This window comes from Ursus maritimus, unplaced genomic scaffold, assembly GCF_017311325.1.
Source record: "Ursus maritimus isolate PB19 unplaced genomic scaffold, ASM1731132v1 scaffold_1, whole genome shotgun sequence".
Lineage (NCBI taxonomy): Eukaryota > Metazoa > Chordata > Mammalia > Carnivora > Ursidae > Ursus > Ursus maritimus.
This window is the reverse complement of record NW_024423343.1, coordinates 1,118,525-1,133,360: the sequence shown is the minus strand read 5'-3', so window position 1 is coordinate 1,133,360 and position 14,836 is coordinate 1,118,525. Positions and strand designations below refer to the sequence as shown.

Genomic DNA, 14,836 nt, shown 5'->3' with positions numbered 1-14,836 from the left:
CCGGGGGGAGTGCACGAACGCCGCGGCTCCCTGACTGGGCACGGTGGGCGGGTGCTACAGCTGCCCCTTCTGAGCCAACCCCCCTGGAAGTAAGGACCAGAAGGGGTCCAGGCAGATCCTCGTCAAGCTGGCTTGCTCCACTGAGGCCCAGTCTGCTCTGTTTTTCAGATGTGAATGAATGTGCTTCACATCCGTGTCAGAATGGCGGGACCTGCACACAGGGTATCAACCGCTTCAGCTGCCAGTGCCCGGCCGGCTTCGGGGGACCCACCTGTGAGGCAGGTAAGAGCAGCGGGCCAGGGCCCTACAGCCCCACTGGGGCAGGATGATTGGAACGGTCCTGCCCAACGAGGAGGGTGTGGTCTGCCTCACGGGAACATTGGGTCAGCATCCACAAAGGGCTTGGCAGTAGGCCCATGGGGGCAGAAGCTCAGACTCGAGAGGAAAGCCCCATCTCGTGGGCATGGCAGGAGCACTGACCACAGCACTCAGGCCTTCTGGGCCCTGGTGTTCAGACAGGGATAACATCTTGAAACAGGCCAGTGCCTGGTTCCAGCTTGGCCATGGGGCCTGGCTGAGAGCCACCCAGGTACGATTGGAGCCATCACTGCCCCTCAGCTCTGGACTGGCTCGATGGGAACGTGGGGGTTCCTGAGGTCAGACAGACCAGCTGTGGGGTGCAGAAGGGCACAATCCCCCACCCCACCCTCTTCCTGTCTGTATCACCAGAACACCAGTAGCTCCCAACAGGACGGGAGGCTGTTCCTCTCCAGCCCCCAGGGTCTTACAGCCTAGGCATGGGTTGGGGTCCTTCTTGAGACCCCCTTGCTGCTTCCAGACAGCAGCTGTACCCCAGTGTGCCACCCCATTTCTGAGCGTGGCTCTTTTGAAGCAATGCTGGCAGATCCAGCTTCCACTTCCTGCCCTTCATCCAGCCCTCTCTGGGGCCCCTTCACTCTGGCTCTTTGCCCACCTGGTGAAGGAAGATGGGCCCCCCACTGCTGCCCCCAGTCTCACCGTGGGAAGCTACTAGGGGAGCCCAAAAAAGAGAGTCCCTTAAAATCAAAGCACCATGACCTCTAATCCCCACTGGGCTGGACCCACGCCCATTCCCCTAAATACACTTACTGATGTGTAACCATTACTTAGAAACACATGTAACACATTGTTAAATCAAGTGTGTACAAGTAACAATCGTACAAGAATGTCCCAGTCTAGAAGAACTATTTCTAAAGCGACTTAGAGCCACAAGAAATGTGTTAAAGTTTGTGACGCCAGTGTATACACATGTCTGGGCCCAGCGAGGCCCCTAGGAGGGCCTGACGCTGTATCCAGTAGCCCTGTGCCTTGGATTCCTCATGGCCACTATGGTGACACTGACAGGTCCCACGTCCCCACGGAGGCTCACTGGTCTCGGGACACACCTGAGCCCCCCGACCACACAGCAGCAGGGATGCCCAGCAGCTTCTAGGCAGGGACATGTGTGCTGCTCGCCGGGAGCCTCCCCTCCCCACAGGCGCCCAGCGTGGCTCTTCGGTGGAGACAGGGGTCACCTAGCGCTATGGCCACCAAAGAACCCCCACACCCCCGTCCTTCCTCCCGCGGGTCCCCACGAGTCCAGGGAGGGCCACATGCTCTGAGGATCCCTTTGGCTCCTATACAGAGTTGTTTGGGGCATGCGCTGTTATCAGGACACATGACATAGCTGAGGGAAGGCAGTGTCCCCCCACCTTCCTGGCTCAGCTGCCAGGGCTCACGGGCCAGCAGCCACCAAGGAGTCTGACAGGCCAGCATGCTGGGTGAAGGTGGCCAGAGGCAAGCTCCACTCCAGCTCACTCCCACCTGATGGGGGCTGAGGGCCTTTGCACCCTGCCCTGCAGCAAGACATGTGACCTCCCCACCCCCGCACCCCAACCCCAACAACCGGCCCCCTCAGGGCCATTCAAACCCTTCCTGCACCTCTGCACACTGCACCCCCTTCAAGACCCCGTCACAGGCTGTATCCCTCTGCCCTGCCCAGAGGAATCCCACCAGCTAGTGCTCCAGAAGTCCGCTCCGTGCTGGCAGCTGAGAACAAGCACCCACTCGCCCCTGCGCCCCCAACCAGCGCACATGGCCTCCTTCCACCCAGGCCGTACTGAAACAGACCCCATGCAGCCAGGCACAGGGCTGCCGGGTGGGGACTGTCTAGCCAGGCCCCCCACAGCCTGACGCCCTCCAGAACGGGGTTCGGCAGGAGTCTGACGCCTGCCACCCCTCTGCCCTGGCAGCACTGTCTCCATGTGACGCCAGGGAGTGCGAGAACGGCGGCCGGTGCCAGGCGGAGCACGGTTCGGCGGTGTGCCTGTGCCTGGCCGGCTACACAGGCATGGCCTGCGAGACGGGTGAGGGGCCGGCCCCGGGGGGCGGGAGAGGCTCCCGCCCGGCCACACCAGGTGCCTGGGAGTCAAAGGCTGGCTCGAGCCAAGCTCCCACCTCCGCTGCCCCCAGATGTGGACGAATGTGCCTCCAGCCCATGCCTCAATGGGGGCTCGTGTGTTGACCGCGTGGGGAACTTCACCTGCCTGTGCGCAGAGCCCTTCGAGGGACCTCGCTGCGAGACAGGTAACGGCCTGCGCCCACAGCCCCCAGTGACAGCAGTCCCGTGCAGTCATCTGGTCCCTTTCCCTCACTGTCCAGCTCAGCCCCGCTTCTGTCCCGGGGGGTTGTCTCCCCAGGCCTGCCTGTGCTAGCAGGTCCCTGAGCTGCCAGCTGGTCCCAACTCTGCTGCCACGTGTGGTGTGGGGCTGAGCGTGCCTCCTGTCTCCTCCAGTCTCCTCCAGTCCCGGTCACCATCTATAAAATGCCCTGCAAGATGGCCACCCTCTCGTGGCTCCTCTTCCTGCTCAGGAGATTCCTGGCTTTTTAACATCCTTCTTTCCTACTCCAGACCCCTCAACGTGCAAGGGAAGAAGCCACGGGAGTTGGCAAGAAAGCTGACCTTTATTACATGTGATGAAATCTGCTAGTTTCTACTTCATGTTGTTTTAAATGCTGGTTATGACTTGGTGGATCAGTTAAAAGACCAAGTCAATTTTACAACCCACAGAATAAATTCAGGTTGTGAGCATCTGACATCGCCCTGACCGCCAAAGGCCTCGCTCGGTCCCTGATAGCAAAGTTCACAGCACGGGCAGCTGCTCCCCAGGGAGACAAGCTCAAGACAAGCTTGTCAGCTTTAGCTGGAGTCTAAAAATTTAAGAAGGAAATTAAATTTTACCCATAAGTAAGATATAGATGGATGCTGTGCCCTCCATCAGTCTCTGGTCAGAGGGCCACACAGAGGACAGGCTGTGTCCTGAGGAGAGGGTGAGGCTCTGCCATGTGGAGGGGAGGGAGGGAGGGCAGCAACCTTACCTGTTCGGCTGCTTAAAATCACTGTAATGGTCACAGTTCACCTTGGCCAGATTGTTATCTAAATATCTGTGTATTTAACTGAGCTCATGTTAGAAAACAGATGAGTGATTTCAAAAGATTTTGCAAAGAAACCACCTTTTGTACGGAAAGAATAATGGAAATGAAAGCAACCAAGAAGAAACAACAGAACTGACACCTCCACCCTTAATAAAAGCTTATTAGTCACATTACAAGGTGCCACTCTGGACATTCTAACCAGATTCAACAGGAAGTTGGCCAAAAATTAGAGCTAATTTTAAAAAATAGTACCCATTCTTCTGCTTCTGGCCAAGAAAGATTGACTGCTCTGGGAATTTCCCTCACCATCAAAACTAGAAAACCAGACAAAACATATGAAACAACTGTTTTCAGCCATTGAAACAGGCATCACAGGGTCGTTACCCCTGGGAGGAGGCACTGAAATGAAGTGCACCCTACAGTTGCGCCCAAGTCTGCCTGCAGGAAGTTTCCAGGCCACTGTGCAGCAAGCGGATCCAGACTCTAGCAGTGCCTCTGAGTCTCTGGGTCATGAAGACAGAGTTTCTTGTTTGGTAGCTACAGTTTGTGGGGAGAATTCCAGAAAGGATGGAGTTGAGGGATTGGGGAGAGAGCAAGAAGAATCTCTGAAGACATGCAGAGGGACCCCTTGCCTCTTCACTCAGCACCGTCAGATGAAATCCATGAGGCTGGGGAAAGAACCACTGGGAGTGCTGAGTCAGACGATCCCCGGAACTCGAACAAGGCTGGGAATAACTCACTTCTCTACAGCCAGAGTGCATGCAGAGCTCCTCACACCCAGGGCCAAGACTGAGTAGAGTCCCCACTGGGGTATCAGCTTGCTGGTATGGATAAATAAACTCTAGAACAAAGGCTAATCTGACCTGTCCTAGCAAATATTACAGGAAAGTTTGAAAGGATCAACAATCCCAAGTAATTTAACCATATGCCAGAATCAACCCCTATACTCTTCAAAGGAATATAACAGAATCGAGGACCTCAAAATACCCAACCAAAAATTATCAGGCATACTAAGAAGCAAGAACATATGACCCACAGCCAGAAGAAAAATAGATCAATAGAAACAGATGGCAGAGATGATGAAATTAGCAGATATGCACATTTAATCATCAACTATGAACATGCTCCGTGTGCTCAAGACCGTTGAGGAAAAAAGACACAGAAGTAGAAGATACAAGAGAAGAAACTTCTAGAGATAAAAAACATAAAATCTCAATTTAAAAAATACACCGGCTATATTAACAACAGGTTACACATCGCAGGAGGAAAGATCAGTGAACTTGAAGAGAGAAACAAGCCAACAAGCAGCACAGGAAGGAGAGAGACTGCAACCAAGACCATCTCTTCAGTGACCTGTGGGGCACACACCAGGCAGTCTGGTGTGTGTATGTGTGGAGTCCCAGAAGGAGGGAGGGGACCAGAGGAGCACAGAAAATGAACGAGGAAGTAATAGCCCAATATTTCCTAAATCTGATGGAAATTAAAACCCACACATCCAAGAAAAGCATGAGGAAAATCACATGAAGCATGTCATTATCAAACTGCTGAAAACCAATAACAAAGAGAACATCCGAAAAGCAGCCAGAGGAACAAGACAAGACGCAGTACACACAGAGAAACAAGAACCGCGACAGACTTCTCATCAGAGACGACGCAAGCCCAAGGACAGTGCACGCTCGACCTATGGTCTACACACAGGAAAATTACCTTTCAAAACTTAAGGTGAAATTAGGATATTTTTATAGACAGCAGAAACAGATAATTATCCATCACCAGCATATCTGATTTATAAAAAACATTAAAGGAAATCCCTTAGACTGAGGAAAAATGGCACCCAATGAGAATCCAGATCTACACAAATGAATGAAGAGCTCTAGAAACAGTAAATGCCCGGGCACACCCCATTTTACTGCCCCTCACTGATACTGTGTTCTGTGCAAACTGAAGCTTTGTGGCAACCCTGCACCAAGCGAGTCCAACGAGGCCACTTTTCCAACAGCATTCATTCACTTTGTGTCTCTGTGCCACATTTTGGTAATTCTGCGGTATCTCAAAATTTTAAATTACGGTGATATTTGTTATGGTGATCTGTGGTCAGTGATTATGACTCACTACATCTCAGATGATGGTTACCATTTTTTAGTAAAGTATTTTTTAATTAAGGTGTGTACATTTTCTTAGACATGATGCTATTGCACACTTAACAGACTGCAGTGTAGTGCTGACATAACTTTTATAGGCACCAGGAAACCAGAAAATTCATTTGACTTGCTTTACTGCCATATCCGCTTTATTACAGTGGTCTGGAACCAAACCCACCATATCTCCAAGGTATGCCTGTAAAATACTTTTCTTCTTAATTTTTAATCTCTTTAAAGATAATTTTAACACAAAAAATAAAAATATGTTATGGGGTTCATAACATCTATAGAAATAAAACGTATGACCTCAATAGTTTAAAGCACAGTGTGTGAGCTTTTTCTGTGAAGGGCCAGATATTAATAATTCTGGCTTTATGAGCCATGTGATCACAGATACTCAACTCTGCCCACACAATGCAAAAGCAGCCAGCCACAGACATACATAAATGAACGGGCATGGCCGTTTTCCAAGGAAACTTTGTTTTTAAAAATGGGTGGCAGGCAAGATTTGGTCTGCAAGCCATAGTTTAGCCATGTCTGGCATAAAGGATAGGAAGGGAAAGATGGAAATAATATAGTAATGACTTTACATTATATATAAAGTGGTGTGATATTGTTTGAAGGTAAACTACAATAAGTTAAAGATATAAATCCAGAGGAACAAGAAAAATAATAATAATAAAGAGTTATAGCCAATAAACCAGTGGTGGAAATAAAATGGAATCCTAAAAACACTTTATCCAGAAGGCAGGAAAAGAAGACAAAAGGAATAAAGAATAATTGGGACAAATGATAACCAAGAGCAAGATGGTAGGTTTAATCATATTGATAGTTACGTTAATTGGTTAAACACACCAGTTAAAAGGCAGACATTGTAAAATTGAACTGAAAAGCAAGATGCAACTATACACTATCTACAAGAAACCTACTATAAATATAAAGACACAGATAAATTGAAAATAATTTGAAAATTGGAATGGGATTCCGGTTTGGGGTAAGATGGAGTAAGCACACTCTACCTTGTGTCTCCCACTGAATGCAGCCATAAATCCTGGACAGAATGCATGGAGTAGCTATCTGAGGACTCTGAAAAATAAATAGTAGCAGGTGGATTGGGGAAGAGGACCAAGCTTCGAAGCACCACAGAACCAGTGGTGAGTTCACCATTTTTTTCCTCTGGTGTCCCCCCTGCCTGAATTCAAAGCAGCTCCCAGACCAGAAGTGAGCATCAGATGGATGGAGAGAGCTCCAAGAGCAGCCACCAGCTGGGCACGAGAAGCAGGACCAACAATAGCAGCAAGGGGGGGGATTCCCTCAGGGGCCTCAGTGGTCTGGACAGGAGGAAACTTCCTCTCCAAGTGGAGGTCCTACAGCTCCACGAGGCTGGGCAACTTCCATCGTTTTTCTTTTTCTCTGTCCACTCACCACTTGGCCCAGACATGAGTGTTCTCACAGGAAGTAAGTAGTAGAGTGGGGCCATAAAAGCCCATCTCTCTTGCCAGAGGACTATAAAGGGCAATCCCAGAGCACTGGAAACTATGGGGAGGTTGCAGAGAGGGGGATCTTGGGGCTGCAACCCTACAATCATCTATGAACTCCTGAGTTCCCTCCACTGGGCATTGTAATCTGATCCAAAATATTAACAACAATACCATTTATAATAGCTTCCCTCAAGCTGAAAGACTTTGGTATAAATCTAATAAAACATGTACGGGACTTGTATGCTGATCTGAATAAATGGAAGGACATCCCATGTTCATGGATTAGAAGACTCAACATAGTAAATATGTCAGTTCTCCCCAAACTGATTGATGGATTTAACATGATTCCAATCAAAGTTTCAACAGAGTTTTCTGTAGCTTTGGACAAGCTCGTTCTAAAATTTATATGGAAAGGCAAAGGAATTGAGATAGCCAAAACAATTTTGAAGAAGAATACATTTCGAGGCATCACAATACTTAGTGTTGAGACTTACTATAAAGCTACAGTGGTTAAGATCCTGTGGTATTGGCAAAGGGACCGACGCACACATCCGTGGAACACAAGAGAGGGTCCACAAGTAGACCCACACAAATAGAGCCAAGGTTTTTTAAAGGCGTGGAAGCAATTCAGTGGAGAAAGGATGATCTTTTCAACAAATGGTATTGGAACAATTTGACATTCTCATGTAGAAACTGAACGTCAACCTCACACCTTGTACAAGATTAGGTCATAAGGAATCGTGACCATAACATTCTTAGAAGAAAACATAGGAGGAAAATCTGAGTGACCTGTGGTTACATGAACAGTGCTTAGATAAGACCTGGAGAGTACACTCCAGCAAAGAAAAACAGAAGTGGGCCTCATCAGAATGACACACGCTGCTCTGTGAAAGACACGGTCAAGAGAACGAGAAGACAGGCTGCGTGCTTAGAGAGGTGCTCAAAGCACTCCCATGTGACAAAGGCCTGGCATCTGGAACACATAAAGGACTCTCCACGCTCAACTGTGAGAAACCAACCACAACACGGACAAAAGATCTGAACAGATATCTAACCAAAAAGGATATCTGGAAGGCAAAGGGGCAGATGAACAAATGTAGGCATTTGTCACTATCATTAGCCACCGTTGAGTTGCAAATTAAAGTCACGATGAGACGCCACCACAAACCTATCAGAATGGCTAAAATAAAAAGTGCTGACTGGTGAGGACACAGAACTGTGGGAACTCTCACGTATTTTTGGTGGTGATGCCAAATGTTTAGCCACTGTGAAAACAGCTTGGCAGCTTTTCATAAAGTTAAACATACACTTATAATATGATCCAGCAATTCCATTCCTAGCTATTAACCCTAAAGAAATGACAACTTACATTCACACAAAATACACAAATGTTTATAGCATGTCTATTTACAATCACCAAAACCTGAGAACCCAAATGTCCTTCCCTGTTCGTGGGACACGTGACTTCTGATCACACAACTGAGAGAGACCTCCGAGGCCTTATGCTGAGTGAAAGAAGCCAGTCTCGAAAGACTGCGTACCGTTCAAGAGTAATCTTCCACTCTGGCATCCTTAAAGCAACAAAGCTGCAGTGATGAGCAGATCAGTGGTTGCCGGGGGCTCAGGAGGGGAGGGAGTCTACAACCCTGAAGATACAACAAGGAAGTATTTGGGGTAACGGAGTGTGCTGTGTCCTGACTGTGGCGGGGGCAACACAAATCTACACACGTGTTAAAATTCACAGAAGTGTACATCGAGCAAAAGTCAATTTTGCCATATGTTATTTAAAAGATAAATTCTGAACCACGAAGAAATCAAACATCTAAACAATGAAAAGGGATAGGCTGACAAACACTGAGCAAGAGAAGTCAGAGTGGTTATACTCATGGCAAACACTAAACTCTAGAGAAAGGAGTACTGCCAGAAACAGAAGGGTCTTTTATGACAAAGGTGTCAAGTCATCAAAAGGTAGAGCAATTCTAATGTACTTGCCCCTATGAACACGCATCAAAATACATGGGAAACAAGGAGAAATGGATCTGTAAGCACAGGCAGTGGTCCAAGCCGCCGCTCTCAGTGATTCGCAGGATCAGCAGAGACCTCAAAGACGCAAACAGCACCGTCAGCCCACCTGACCTAAGTCACGTTACAGACACTCACATCCTTTCCAAGTGCTCATGGAGCACTCACCATGAGAGCCCATCCTGCAGGACATAAAATAAAGCTCAATCAGTTGAAAAGGACTGTGTCCTCTGATTACAGTAGTTAAACCAGAAATCAACAAAAACTGTGTCTGGAAAATCCCAACCACATTACTAACATAGATGCTTGAGTAGAAGCATCTGTTTGGAGCCCTCTGGTCTTAGCTGGGCCCTTTGGTGCATACCGTGGGGTCTCCATACTCTTGCTTTTGCCTTCTGCTCCACAGAGGAGGCTCAGATGATGAGGCGCAGCTAGAAACCAGCTTCCAGAAAGTGGGCCTCGGCCTTAAATCCCACTTGCACTGAGAACTGAGTGCTGTAGGGCCTGGGCAAGGGGGCCCTCGGCCCCAATCCCCCCATGCTGTGCAGCCTCTGGTGACCTCTGTCTTTCTTGCAGGGAACCACCCAGTGCCAGATGTCTGCCTCTCAGCCCCTTGCCAGAATGGGGGCACCTGTGTGGATGCAGATGAGGGCTATGTGTGCGAATGCCCCCAGGGCTTCACCGGCCCGGACTGCAGGGAGAGTGAGTCTGGGCTGGGGCTGCCAGGGCTGCGGTCCAGGGCAGGGTCCTCCTGTGGGTAGTGCATACAGGAAGGCAGACAGGTGTGTGTGTGTGTGTGTGTATGTGTGTGTGTGTGTCTGCACAGCAGTGTTCATGGGAAGATAGCCACAGGAACAGGGCAGGTCAAGAGCAGGAGACGGCCCCAATCCTCCAGCACCCCCACATTGGAGCCTCCCCTTTGGTCTACGGCAGGAACCCCTGACCACTGTGAGTGCCGTAATGGTGGCAGATGCCTGGGGGCCGCCAACACCACCCTCTGCCAGTGCCCCCCAGGATTCTTTGGCCTCCTCTGTGAATTTGGTAAGTGCCCAGGGCTGCAGTGGGGCATGCTTCCTGCCCTGCCCCTGAAAATCCCCCAAACCAGAGTATAGCTCGTGGCTTGGGTCTGGGCCCAAACCCTTAACTAGCGGTCCCACAATCCCCGACTCCCACCCCAGGAGGGGGCCCGCCACAAGAGTGCCTGAACCAGGCCACCCTGGCGGGGCCGCCTGACCCCTCTCAAGAACAAGAAGTCCCCAGGAAGACGAATGGGCCTCTTCCTTCCCTGCAGAAGTCACAGCCACTCCCTGCAACGTGAACACACAGTGTCCTGACGGCGGCTACTGCATGGAGTACGGCGGAAGCTACCTCTGCGTCTGCCACTCGGACCACAATGTCAGCCACTGTGAGTGGGCCCGCCTGGAAACCAGGGAGGGGGGGTTAGGAGAAAGTGGGGGCAAAGTAGGCAGAGGCCAGGGCTTCTCTACTGGCCCACAAGAGCCCCGTAGGTGCGTGCGCCTGGTGTCCACTGTAATAGGGACCTGGCAGTCTACCCCCTCCACGGCAGGAAGCTCACAGCTGGGAAAGCACCTCTGGATGCCTACAAGCTCTTCCCTAGCTTAGCCATTAAAATAGTTCATGGCTGTCTAATTAAGTATGTGATGAAATACTACTGTGTATTTGTGAGTGTACAAATAATGAATGGCTTGCATAGTGTACAACTACACGTGAAGCTGACGGAGGTGCTGGTACAAAACCATCTGTGCACCACAGCTCAATTCTAGCTCCTAGGAGAGGTAGGGTGAATTCTGGAGAAATCGAGAACAAAAGAATTTCCAGGGAAGGGCCTTAGAGCCTGGTGTGAAGAATCAAAACCCCTCTCCCCAGAGCGTATTTTAAGTGGCCTTGGTTCCAGCTGAAATGTCAGGGTGACCACCCTCTCCCCCTGCAGCACTGCCGTCCCCCTGCGACTCAGACCCCTGCTTCAACGGAGGCTCCTGTGATGCCCATGAGGACTCCTACACGTGCGAGTGCCCCCGAGGGTTCCATGGCAGGCATTGCGAGAAAGGTGGGCAGCAGGGGAGGGCAGCGCGGGGCTGGGAGGGCAGGGCAGGATTAGGAGGGCAGGGCGGCACAGCGCAGGGCTGGGAGGCCAGGGCGGGGCAGGGCAGAGAGGGCCCCGCTCACCCTGAATTGCTACTCTCCTCGGTCGCCCAGCTTCCATGTGTTGTGCCCCCACGCCCTCCCCCTCCCGCCGCCCAAGTGCTGCTTATTCAGTTAGTGGTTCTGCTCCGTGGCCTCCTGGTCACTACTTGGTTTTCCTCAGAATAGGCATCGCTTCCCGCTCAGCATTTTTCCAAATCGATTTTAGAATCCTTGATTTTTTAAAAATTCATTAGGGCCTTATTAAATCTAATTGAACTTGGAGAATGTTAGCGCTTCACACTTCTACATATTAGCGAATGTCTTCTTCCGTGAGAATGTGGCGGCGGCGCCATCCCGACAGCGCCTACCCTGGCCTGTGTCTTCCGCGCATTCAGACGCGGTGCTCAGGGCTCTGCAGTGGTGCCCCTCGGCAGAGCCCAGCGGGCCTCAGCCTGTCTCCTGGAGCTCAGCACCTGCGCCACGCACACGCCTCTGGGCCTCTCACTTGTGCCGAGAACAGAGGCCTCGGCGGCTAACCTGGAAGCCTCTTCTGCTCCCGTGGTGGTCCTGAGGGCAGGTCCCTGCTACTCTGACCCACGGAACCCACAGCTTCGGCCACCCCTGCAGGAGGAGGAGGGTGTTTCCAAAGTGAAGCCCTCCAGCTTGGTTCCCTGCAGAGGTGGCCGAGGTCCTTCATCTTCAACAAAGGCATCCATAAGCGGGGACACGGGGCGGCAGCTTTTGGGGGAGGGCGGCTGGAAGTTAGACATGCAGTCTGTGAGGCCCTGCAGGGTGTGGGGTGGTGGGGAGAGGAGGGCTGAGCATGGTGACAGGCAGGCCCCCTTCCTGCTGCACGTTGCTCCCAAGAATGTCGAGGAAGCCGAGGGTCTACACTCCTCCGTGGGCCTCTGAAGGTGCCACTCCTCAGGGTGCAGGCCTTTAAGTATGTAGACGTCTCAGGCACAGGCCAGCATGTGAGCCCCTCAGGGCCCTGGGAGGGTGTTAGGACCCAGAGAAAATGCACTGGTGCCACTAGACACACAGAAAACAAAAATCAGACTGCAGTGGATTCCAGCTGCTATCAGCTGCAGCTGCGCTCCCGGCGATGCGGGCCAGTTCTCCACCAGGAAGGGCCCAGTGGTCCCCAGGGCCTGGGACAGACAAGAGAGGATGGGTGGGCAGAGAGCTTTCAAGGGCCTGCGCCTTCTGGGTCCACAGGACCTACCGGTTGAGATGTGAGTAGGGTGTCACGGGTGCTGCAGGGCCGGGAGGCTGACCCTGTTCACCTGCTTCTGTCTGTCTCTCCCTATCCTTGTCCACACAGCCCGGCCACGCCTGTGCAGCTCGGGGCCCTGCCGGAACGGGGGCACATGCAGGGAGGCGGGCAGCGAGTACCACTGCAGCTGCCCCTACCGCTTCACCGGGAGGCACTGTGAGATTGGTGCGGCCCCCTGCCAGCTGGAGTCAGCCTGGATGGGGGGAGCCAAGTCCCGACCCAGCCACCACGTGTCTGCTTGTCAGGAGCACCCCCCTGAAGGCGCACCAGCTCTGGGATGTTGGAGATCAGGGGAGGGGTGCTGGGTGGTGGGTGCATGACACCTGACTCCCATGGGGTCCTTTTGTTTCCAGGGAAGCCGGACTCCTGTGCCTCAGGCCCCTGTCACAACGGCGGCACCTGCTTCCACTACATTGGCAAATACAAGTGTGACTGTCCCCCAGGCTTCTCTGGGCGGCACTGCGAGATAGGTAAGGTGGGCAGAGGCCAGTGGGCTAGACCAGCTGGGGGCAGCACAGCCAGGGTGCCTGAGGGCCACTTCTGCTCCCAGTAGGCAGGGGTGGCCCTGCTTCAGAGGAGTGGGAGGCAGAGCTCCCATGAAGCCTAGAGGTCTTTGGGGAGGACACAGCGATGATGACCCCTTCTGTCCTTGCAGCCCCCTCCCCCTGCTTCCGGAGCCCCTGCATGAATGGGGGCACCTGTGAGGACCTGGGCACAGATTTCTCCTGCCACTGCCGAGCAGGGTATATGGGACGCCGGTGCCAGGCGGGTGAGAGGGCTGGGGGTTGGGGTGGAAGGCATGGGATTTCTTCCTAATCCCAGAAGAGCAGAGCAGGGCCAGACAGGGAGCTGAGAGGAGGGAGGGAAAAGAAGGAGAAAACCGATGGGCAGCCACTCCTGAAGTCAAGGCACTTTCACCCTGGGAGGGCTGTGCGGGGAGCAGGGGTTCCAGGCACTGCAGCCTGGCAGAGCAGAGGGCGAAGCAGAGGGAGGGGCCTCAGGCAGGTGCCCCACAGTGCAGGACAGGGCTTCTGTGTCCTTGCAGAGGTGGACTGTGGCCCCCCAGCGGAGGTGAAGCATGCCACACTGCGCCTCAACGGCACTCGGCTGGGCTCCGTGGCCCTCTACAAGTGTGACCAAGGCTACAGCCTGAGCTCCCCCAGCCACGTCCGAGTCTGCCAGCCACAAGGCGTCTGGAGCGAACCTCCACAGTGCCACGGTGACCTGCAGGCCCTCTGGGGCAGGGGCGGGGGGCAGGCGGGCGGAGCCAGTGGGGCCTACACCCTCCTCCCCAGGGCCACTCAGAGGAGCACAAGGACCGCAGTTCTGACCCTGGCCCTCCCCCACCTCCCACAAAGAGAGGCCATGACCCTGTGGGGAAGGTGGTGAGGACTAGTGCCAGCTCCACTCCTGACTGTTCACTAAGGGCTTCCCTGTCCTCAGAGCAGGACGTCCAGCCCATATGCCCACCCTGCAGATGAAGCAGCTGAGGCCGGGAGGTAGCCTGAGGGCAGCGTCCTCAAGAGGCAGATTAGGATTCAGGGCCTGTCTCCTGCCCCTGGCCCCACCCAGACCCTTGGAAGCAGACCCTGCATTTGAACAAGGCCCCGAAGAACCCCCATAGCCATTTGAGGAGTGCTGCTTCAGAGAGCATCGCCTCAGGCTCCCACAGTGTGCCAGGGTGCATGGCTCGGAGGCAGGCCACCCCCCCCCCGACTGATGCCCCTGCAGACAGAGGGACACTAACACAACTGCAGGTGTGTTGCATTAAGCCTAAGCATCCCTAACGCTGTTCGTCAGAAAACCTGTGCGATGTTGACACATCTTTCACAAAACAAGGATTTTTAAACAGAGTAGCTCAGGGACCACAACAGCACCCAGAGATGGGTGGGGCACATAATGTTGCTCTGTCCCAATGCCCTGCAAAACCCAAGCTGTGTGGCCCCACACAGGTGAAGAATTTCGGAAGACAGATGGGGCTGCCTAGCCCCAAGCGTCTTTCCTGTCCTCCTATGTATCCAAGCCCAGCCCTCTCCAAAGGTAGCAGCAATAAAGTCCAAACAACATATACTGCTGGGAGCAGAACTGCAGAAGGTGGACGAGCAGATAAGTAAGCATGGCAGACGTACAGAAGGAAACATGGCACTGGTCATAAGAAACAGCGTGGATAAGTCATTTTTAACAAAACAGAGTGGAAAAGAGGACTGAAAAACTGTAATAGTTGAAATAACAATTTATAAAGGGATACAGATGAAGGCTAAGTTAATGAGCTAAAAGACAGTTTGAGGAATCTTCCCACGAAGAAGCAGGGAGGTCTG

The 14,836-nt window shown here is 52.5% G+C and overlaps 1 protein-coding gene across 1 annotated transcript in view; it reads left to right on the top strand.

Annotated features, from left to right (window-relative positions):
* SNED1 (sushi, nidogen and EGF like domains 1) overlaps nucleotides 1–14,836 on the top strand; it is an 86,841-nt gene that overhangs the window by 33,505 nt on the left and 38,500 nt on the right. The window contains exons 6-16 of the mRNA XM_040636307.1: nucleotides 169–282; nucleotides 2,271–2,384; nucleotides 2,491–2,604; nucleotides 9,674–9,799; nucleotides 10,031–10,138; nucleotides 10,389–10,502; nucleotides 11,049–11,165; nucleotides 12,567–12,683; nucleotides 12,872–12,988; nucleotides 13,174–13,287; nucleotides 13,564–13,903. Of these exons, the coding sequence (XP_040492241.1) occupies nucleotides 169–282; nucleotides 2,271–2,384; nucleotides 2,491–2,604; nucleotides 9,674–9,799; nucleotides 10,031–10,138; nucleotides 10,389–10,502; nucleotides 11,049–11,165; nucleotides 12,567–12,683; nucleotides 12,872–12,988; nucleotides 13,174–13,287; nucleotides 13,564–13,903 (1,495 nt within the window). The remainder of the gene's footprint in view (nucleotides 1–168; nucleotides 283–2,270; nucleotides 2,385–2,490; nucleotides 2,605–9,673; nucleotides 9,800–10,030; nucleotides 10,139–10,388; nucleotides 10,503–11,048; nucleotides 11,166–12,566; nucleotides 12,684–12,871; nucleotides 12,989–13,173; nucleotides 13,288–13,563; nucleotides 13,904–14,836) is intronic.